Raw genomic sequence first — 9,343 nt, 5'->3', positions numbered from 1 at the left:
ATATATATATATGTATCACAAAATTTATCATTTTTATAATTTTGTTATTATTGTTTGTGACAGGGTCTCACTATGTAGCCCTGACTGGCCTAAAACTCTCTATTCAGACCAGGCTGGCCTTGAACTCACAGATCCACCACCTCTTCCTCCTAAGTGCTAGGATTAAAGGTGTGTGCAACTAAACTCAGCCCACATGATTCTTAATCCTAGCTTGAGAGGCTGTCATGACTTCCTGCACTCTACATAAAAATTATTGATATACCCAAAGATAAAATTGCCCAAGAAAACAGAAATAGAGGTTCTTTAATCTCCAGCTGATACTGCATTTGACAAAAGCCTGAAATGAAATTCTCCTCCTTAGATACCCAATGGAAAAGGAAGACATTTAAGGTGATGTCCACCTCAATGCTGTAAACAACAAACACTCATACACATAAAATTTTTAAATTTAAATAAAAATTAAAAATGAAATGTTTAAAAACAAAATAAAGGTGGCTGGAGAGATGGCTCAGAGGTTAAGAGCACTGGCTGTTCTTATAGAAGACCCAAGTTCAGATACCAGCACCCACATGGCGGTTAATAATCATCCTTAACTCCAGTTCCAGAGGATCTGACACCCCCTTCTGTCCTCCAAGGGCACTGCATAACACGGGTGCACTTACATACATGCAAGCAACACATGCATACACAAGATAAAAATAATAAAATATTTTTAAAAATAAACTAAAGGTTTCTTCACGTTTGGTTTTTGTTTTGTGTGTGTCTTATGGTAGGGGGTGCACACACATGCCATGTCCATCGGGGAGAGTTTTGTGGAGTCCTCTCCTTCCACCTTTATGTGGTTTGTGGAAATCAAACCCAGGTCTGCAGGCTTGCATGGCAAGCACCTTTACCCACTAAGCCATCTCCCTGGCCCACAAACAAAAATTTTTAAAAATTAAAACTCTATGCCAGGTGTGGTGGTGCACACCTTTAATCCCAGCACTCAGGAGGCAGAGGTAGGTGGATCTCTGTGAGTTCAAGGCCAGCCTAGTCTACATAGTGAGTTCCAGGACAGCTGGGGCTACAGGGCGACCTTGTCTCAAAAAGACCAAAAAAAAATTAAAACTCTGAATTAAATGTTGACAGTTATAATGCATAGTTCACAGAAAGGATGGAAGACAGCCGATGACATTTCCCAGAAAGAAAAGCAACAGAAAAAATGAGTGGAGAAAAACAAAAAACGTGAGAACAATTAAAAACCAAAAAAATCTCAAAAATTATATAGATGGTGCTAGAGAGATGGCTTAGCAGTAGAGGACCTGCATTCAGTTCCCAGCACCCACATGGTGGCTAACAACCATCCATAACTCCAGTTCCAGGGAATCTAACACCCCTTTCTGGTCTCCATGGGCATTGCATGACATGAGTGCACTTACATACATGCAGTCATTACACTTATACACATAAGAAAACAAAAATAAAAATGAAAAAAATTAGCTGGGCATGGTGACATACACCTTTAATCCTGGCACTTGGGAGGCAGAGGCAGGCAGATTTCTACAAGATCAAGGCCAGCCTGGTCTACATAGTGAGTTCCAGGCCAGGCCAGTTGGGGCTGCCAGGTGACCCTGTCTCAAAAAAACAAAACAAACAAACAAAAATTTTAATTTTTATTTATTTTTTAAATATTTTATTATTTTTATTTTATGTGTATGAGTGTATTGCCTGCATGTATGTGAGTTCACCCATGTCGTGCAATGCCGCAGAGGTCAGGAGAGGGCTTCGGATTCCCCTGGAACTGGAGTTAAGTACGGTTCATAGCCGCCATGTGGGTGCTGGGAATCGAACCTGGGTCTTCTTCAAGAGCAGTCAGTGCTCTGAACTGCTGAGCCATCTCTCCAGCCCCACCCTCAATTTTTTTTAAATGAAATGGAGACTATTTGTGTTTGGTGAGGCAATTTGAGAAGAAATGGAGTCATTCCTTCAAAACTCACAAAAGTGATTTCCAACCAAGAATTTTACCCACAGTCAAAAGACACAGTATGATAACAAACAGCCTTCCTCCATGGTCCACCCTGGTACCCCTCAGGAGCCAAGACATTCCCTGTGTGTACCTGATTTTTGGTATGAAGGTCAAGATTTGTTCCCAGAGCAGCAAGTTTAAGAGCCTGGTTGTTTCCATGGCCTATCTGCTTTGTCCCTGAGGTTCTAGTGACAAATCAGAGCTTTCTACTTCTTGGAGGAATTCCCACCCCCAGATTCTTCCTTCTGACCTCACAGGAGCTGCCTTGGTCCTCTGGAGCCAGGGCTGTTACTTCCTGGGGTGAAGTCCAATTAGCTGGCATGGTCACACTGAGTCTCAATCCTGTTTTCTCAGCAGCCTGAAGCTGAGTCGTCCTCTGTGAATTCAGTCAGAGCTGCTAGGTGATGTGGAGTCTGCCAGAAGATCTTGAACAGCAGGAGCCTCAGAGACACACCAAGAAACCTGGAAAGATCAAGTCCTCAGAGTCAGTCATCCCTCTCTCAGCACTTACACACTTGCTGAGTCTATCAAGGTACCAGATAACACAGAGCAAATTTGGGAATGCATTTACATCATCTGGAAGTCTGGGCAAAATAGAGTCAAAAATTCTCAGCCTCACTCCCACAATTTTGGCTTCAATGGGTTAAGGATACAGGAATTTTCATGTCTTACTCATGCCAAAAATTGTGCTGAAACTGTTGTACCAGGGCCCACATTGAAGAAAAGGTGCTGTGGAGAATAGGAAGTTAAAGAAAGTAGCTTAGCAGTTAAGAGTGATTATTGCTCTTGCAGATGACCCAAAGAGCTCCGCTCCCAGCAACCATGTCAGGCTAATCACAACCACCTATAACTCCAGCTCCAAGGCATCCAAAGCCTCTGGCCTCCTCAGGCACCTGCACTCACATGCACAAACCGATACACAGACACACAGGCATATACATAATGAAAAACAATAAAAAGAGGGACTGGAGAAATGGCTCAGCAGTTAAGAGCACGGGTGCTCCTGCAGAAGACCTCAGTTCAGTTCTCAGCATCCATATGGCAGCTAGTAACTCCAGTTCCAGGGCTGGACATCCAATCCCTCTCTGGCCTCATGTGCCACACATATATTTGCAGGCAAAACACTCACACACATAAAATACAAATAAAATGTGTGTGTGTGTGTGTGTGTGTGTGTGTGTATGTGTGCATGCGTGCGTATTGCCTGCATGTAGGTAAGTGCACCTGTGTCATGCAATCCCTGCAGAGGACAGAAGAGGCCATCAGATCCCCTGGAACTGGAGTTACAGACAGTTGTTAGCTGCCATGTGGGTGCTGGGATTCGAACCCCGGTCTTCTGCAAGAACAACCAGTGTTCTTAACTGCTGAGCCATCTCTCCAGGATCTCAAATAAAAAATTTTTAAAAGAAAAAAATAATATGAGGTTACTTCAGTTTTAATTTCAAAAAAAATGAGGACCTGGGTGTGGTGACCTAGTCCCAGCACTTGGGAGGCAGAGGCAGGTGGATCTCTGAGTTTAAGGCCAGAGCCTGGTCTACATAGCAAGTTCCTGGCCAGCCAGGGATACATAGTGAGACCCTGTCTCAAAAATAAAAAAGCAAGCCTATCTTTAATTACAAAAATTAAATGCCATGATGTTTGTAAAGTTTCCAGTATGTCCCTCAAAAATCATGCAATAAATATTAGCCATTACCATGTACTGCCAAATAGTAAAACAATATAAACCATGTAATCAAACAAAATAAATAAAACAAACACACCAGACGATATTGAGCTATATACGTTACAAAAGTGGTATTTAATGGAGTGTACCCAAGACATTCACTGTGTAACTGTGCTGATATAACTCTCTACCATATCACTTGGACAAAACAAACTAGATCAACCATCACACATTTAAACGTGTACTTTTTTAAACATCCCAAAATATTAAAATATACTTTCAGAGTCTATATTTTTGTAACAGTGTTGCACTGGGAGTGATGTTAACAATTATAGTAGCGTTAGTTTTTCCTGGGGAGATGGTAGCTAAAGTCTACTCAACTAAGGTTAGACCAATAACAGACAAAAGTAGGATATCACCAGAATCCAACTTGGTGAGCCCAGTGAGCTTACTGGATTTGGTTATGGAGCACAGGTGAAGTGTGGATGACTCCCAAACAGCTACATCACCTCATCATGGATGACAGCCTCCAGCAAATGCATTATGGAGCCCTGCTTTTAATTATCTACTCCTTATACACTACAGCATCTCCCAAGATCACATGCAGCTTGGGAAAGGAGGAAAAGCTGGACTCTTAGGCACGGGTCTCCTGACCCTCTCTAATGTCTTGTTCTGATCTAGTTGCCATGACTATGGGATAAAATCCAAGGTAACATCTAGTTATGTCTGGAGGAAAAAGCTTCCATACAATATACAGGAAGAAGGAAACTTAAGAGCTGTGAAAGAAAAAACACGTATTTCTGATTAGATATTATGTTAAAATGTGCCATAAGGGGAATCCAGCAAGATGGCTCAGCCGTAAAGGTGCTTGCTGCATCTGAGCCTGATGACCTGAGATCAATCCCCAGGACCCACATGGTGGAAGAAGAGAACCAATTCCCTCTGGTTGTCCTCTGACCTCCACACTTAATGCCATCGTGTGGATATGCACCCCCCAACATACACAAAAATTTTTTGTTGTTTTTATAAAGACAAGTTCTCATTACATAGCCCTGACTAGCCTGGAACTCACATGTAGACAAAAATCTGCCTGCCTCTGCCTCCCAAGTACTGAGAGTAAAGGTGTGGCCACCGCGTCCGTCAATATTTTTTAAAATACGCTACAGGTCTCAAAAACAGACAGGCAAATAAATAAAATAAAAATAAATTGGCGATGCATGCTTGAATTGCTATAAGATCCCTTGAGCTATTTAGTTGTATCTAGTATTAAAATACACATAGGTGGAGGGAAGTAGTGGAGGGTGGATAAGATCAAAATATATTGTATACATGTTTGAAATTTGCAAAGAACAAATAAAAATATTTTTTAAATACACATACGTGTTCATAATAATATGTCAAACACAGAAGTCAGAAACTGACCGGATAGGCAAATCACCTTTCCCTTGTGAGTAGTCTACCTTTCCTCAGAATTAAGCAGACAAAATAATTTGTAAGGCATATGCTTAGTTAAATTATTACAATACAATTGATTAGTGAACACACAGTGCTTTATGAAATAGATGACATTTATGAGAAATGATCATGACATAGGCAATAGAGCGTTTTTTTTAAACTGCCCTGGGGCATTATTGAAACTGAAAGTGCATTTCAAGATGACTCATGGCTCAAAGAAAAAAAAATTTTTAAAGAAAATCACTTAACTATGAATAAAGAACATGCTATATACCAAAGGTGATGAATCTCTGCATTAAGGAAGACTAAAAATTAATGAGCTGAACTTGCATTTCAGGATGGAAAGCAAGCTGATCACAGACCCCACCGACCCACGGATGTACAGACCCTCAGTCCCCGATCACAGATCCACTAACATCACTGTCACCCCGCTTCCCGCCCCATCCCCCAAATTCCAATAACTCATCTCAAAGTGTCCCATCATAGACGAGAGAAGCCCTTGTCACTGACCAACCATCAACACACCAGACACCCCCAGGACCAACTCCAATATCCACACACACATTACTAGCTCGTCAAAAATTCTTAGTCGAAACCAACCAGAATCATCTCAGAGACTTCTTGTCATTAAAATATGGAAATGCTCCCAATAGAAGCGGCAGAAAGGAGGGGGAAAAAAAAAAAAAAAAAAAAACTCCGTTCGAGGACTACTTCCACTTCCGATCCGACTTCTACAACCGCCTCTGTGGTCTGTTAGTACTGCGCATGCTCCGAATTACTGTTGACGCCTCAGGTCTCCAACAGTCAACATGGCGCAGATGCAGCTGCACAGCCTTTCTACCATGTCCTTAAGAAGCGCAGAGAACATGGCCGCGCCCACGGATGCCTGGTCCTGTGGGCCGCCATCTTCGAAGTTTATCAGTTCCGTATAGCGGAAGAAGAATAGATGGCCAAACAAGTTTCATAGAGATGAGAAATGGTCCCCCAGATCGCAGTACCGTGGCTACCGGGAGGAGCAAGGTCTGGATTTTGCGCCACTTAGAGATCTAGTTGTCACACGATCTGCTGGAAGAAGCTAGTACCAGGGATCTGGGAGAAAAACCGTTTGAGAGGGAGGGGTCGTGGGAGAAACCATTGGGAAATGATGGGTGAAGTCAAAGTGGTACTGTCTGCTTTATGGAAAAATCATTCATGGAAAACGTGGACAGCCCAGCCCAGGATGGGAATCTGCTTCTAAGAGAATCCCCCAGCAATCCCGAGAGGCGTCAGAACCGTTCAGGACACAACTGGAAGGGTGCTACAACCTTTAATGGGAGAATGGTACATACTGTACAACCCTTCCCTGGGAGGTACCGTCAGACGGAGGGAGAAGCAGTCAATGTGGTCCTGAAAGATAGAGAGAGTGGAGGCTGGAGGCCCATTCGTTTCCATCACCCTGCACTCTAGGTCTAGTAAAATAGTGGGCAGCAGTAATTTTTTAAAATAATAAAGTTAGGGGTGGTTGCTCGCACTTGTAATCTCAGCACTCGGGAGACTGAGGCGGGAGAATTTTCGCGAGTTCCGGGCCAGTGAGACCTGATCTCAAAGGGGGGATAGAAGGAAGAAGGAGGGAGTCTAATAAGGCCAACAAAATTAGAATGTAATTAATAAATATTAATGCCTTTACTGTGTAATTTTAGATTGTGTTTTTGACTATTCCTTTAGTCTATTATAAAGCAGCTAGCTCCCTCCTTTCTTGATAAGAGTACAAGTGGGAAGTTCTAGAATTACAATCCCTTTCACTTTATGAACATCTAAGCATTCTTCAGATATCAGCTTTCATACTGCTTCTACCAGAAAGTTCTATCCAAAGGTGGTGGGAAGTTCTACACTCTGGTGGGGAAGGTGTTTTGAGGGAACTGAGCCTAGACTATGATGTGGGTATGCTGGATACCTTCAGGCAAGTTTGGGATTCATCTTAAATAACTTAAAAAGAGGGTGTAACTCAGTGGTGTAGCAACTGTCAGTTAAAAGGTTGTTTTCTGTTTATCTGAGGTTCTCTTCCTTCAAAAGATGTCCTAAGGTGCCATTGGGCTGCCTCAGTGTGTAAAGGTGCTTGCTGCCAAGGCTGACAACCCAAGTTCCATGCGCTGGATCCACATAGTGGAAGGAGAGAAGTGACTCACACAAGCTATCCTCTGACACCCACAGGCAAGCCCGCATATAACACAGTCATACACAAACACAATACAACAGTTTTTAAAAGATGTTCTAAGGAAAATTATGTGTTATTCCATTTGTGAACATACATTTCTACCCAGAGGCTTAAGAATTACTGCTACCAATAAAAAAATTTTTAAATAAAATAAAACAAAACAAAAAGAATTACTGCTACCTTCACTGATAATATGATTATAACTACCTCTTTTAATATTCATAGGGAAATGATAACAATTTTTAAAACTGTACAAGGAGGGGTGAGGGGTACACAAATGAAGAAAGAATTAAATTTTTGGTAAATATTGAAGCTGAGTGATGGGCCAAAAAATTCTTTTCAAAAATGTTTTTGTGAGCTGGGTGTAGTGGCGCACGCCTTTAATCCCAGCACTTGGGAGACAGAGGCAGGCAGATCTTTGTGAGTTCGAGGCCAGCCTGGTCTACATAGTGAGTTCCAGGACAGCTGGGGCTACAGGGAGACCCTGTCTCAAAAAGACAAAAAAAAATGTTTTTGTGAAAATTTCATAGAAAAACTGTAATATTAAAAAGAGCCTGGCGTGGTGGCGCACACCTTTAATCATCTTAGCACTCAAGAAGCGGAGGCAGGTGGAACTCTGTGAGATAGATAGTGAGTTCCAGACCAGCTGGGGCTGCAGGAGACCCTGTTTCAAAAGACCAGTGGTCTGTGCACTCATACCCAGATGCCAGATGAAACTCTTTTTTTTTGGTCTTTTTGTAAAACTTACCAGGGGGAAATAGCTTGTATCAAGACAGTTCCTACATTAATGGATCTGGAGTGCAGGAGACTGTTCTGCTTCTAAGATCATCAAAGGGGGAAGCAGGCTGTCTTTACCCAAAAGGTGCAGTCTGTTTATCTTGTCTTCAAAGACCAGGGTGCTCATTAACTCAGTTCCTGAGTCCTCAGGGGCTTGCAAAACCTTGAGGCCCTGTTGGGGAGGGGGCTGCTGCAGATCCGCACCCTAACAACAACCACTTTGTCAAACAGTCTGCCAGTTGCTTGCTAAATTAAATATTGTCTTATCATAAGACCCACCAATTCCACTACCACAGCCTTCCTAATATAAACAGAAGTTTTGTTTTTTTTTTTAATTTTAAGAATTTTACACCTGCTGGGCTTGGTGGTATACACCTTTAGTCCCAGCACTCAGGAGGCAGAGACAGGTGGATCTCTGTGAGTTCAAAGCAAGCCTAATCTACATAGTGAGTTCCAGGCCAGCTGGGGCTAAAGGGAGACCCTGTCTTTCAACAACAACAACAACAACAACTACAAAAGGAATTTTGCACAAATGCTTCTATCAGCTTTATTCAAATGAACCAATCTAGAAACAGCCCAAACATGCACAAATGTGACTGGATATAGACACAATTCATCAAATGGAATACTATTCAGCACTTAAATACTGAAATAAACAGTATAAATCCCATAAGCATCATGTTGAGAGACAAAAGCCAAATTAAAAAGTGTGCCTACTATGTGATTCCATTTATTTATTTTTAACTTGAGGCAAGGTCTCACTATGTAGCCCCAGCAGGCCTTAAACTCACTATGTAGACCTGGCTGGCCTTGAACTCAACAGTGACTGCGTGCCTCTACTTCCCTAGTGCTGGGATTAAAGGTGTGCACCATCACACTGACAACCTGAGATTCCATTTTTAAGAAACTCTAGATTAGACCCTTCCATCTCCCCCGCTGTTCTCTACTCCTAGTTTGGGCCCTGCGCCATTCCTAGTCTTGGGACCCCAGACACCTGGGGAACCAATACTGCTTCCTGATCCTTTTCACTCAGAACAACTTAGTCCTCGTGCCTCTACTTCCCTAGTGCTGGGATTAAAGGTGTGCACCATCACACTGACAACCTGAGATTCCATTTTTAAGAAACTCTAGATTAGACCCTTCCATCTCCCCCGCTGTTCTCTACTCCTAGTTTGGGCCCTGCGCCATTCCTAGTCTTGGGACCCCAGACACCTGGGGAACCAATACTGCTTCCTGATCCTTTTCACTC

General features: G+C 42.5%; 1 protein-coding gene across 2 annotated transcripts in view; it reads right to left on the bottom strand.

The window, feature by feature from the left end:
* Znf585a (zinc finger protein 585A) overlaps positions 1-6,432 on the bottom strand; it is a 27,311-nt gene extending 20,879 nt beyond the window's left edge. The window contains exons 1-2 of one of the 2 annotated variants that reach the window (XM_029556498.1): positions 5,724-6,432; positions 2,256-2,467 (exon numbers count right to left, since the gene is read on the bottom strand). In XM_029556498.1, the coding sequence (XP_029412358.1) occupies positions 2,256-2,327 (72 nt within the window). In that variant the 5' untranslated portion in view covers positions 2,328-2,467; positions 5,724-6,432. The remainder of the gene's footprint in view (positions 1-2,255; positions 2,468-5,723) is intronic. The other variant, XM_029556497.1, reaches the window with a different exon arrangement.
* Between the last annotated feature and the right edge of the window lie 2,911 nt (positions 6,433-9,343).

The sequence above is a fragment of the Nannospalax galili genome, unplaced genomic scaffold, assembly GCF_000622305.1.
Source record: "Nannospalax galili isolate Female #2095 unplaced genomic scaffold, S.galili_v1.0 scaffold886, whole genome shotgun sequence".
In the NCBI taxonomy this organism is placed as follows: domain Eukaryota; kingdom Metazoa; phylum Chordata; class Mammalia; order Rodentia; family Spalacidae; genus Nannospalax; species Nannospalax galili.
The sequence above is the reverse complement of the archived record's forward strand: the minus strand, read 5'-3'. Positions and strand labels throughout refer to the sequence as shown.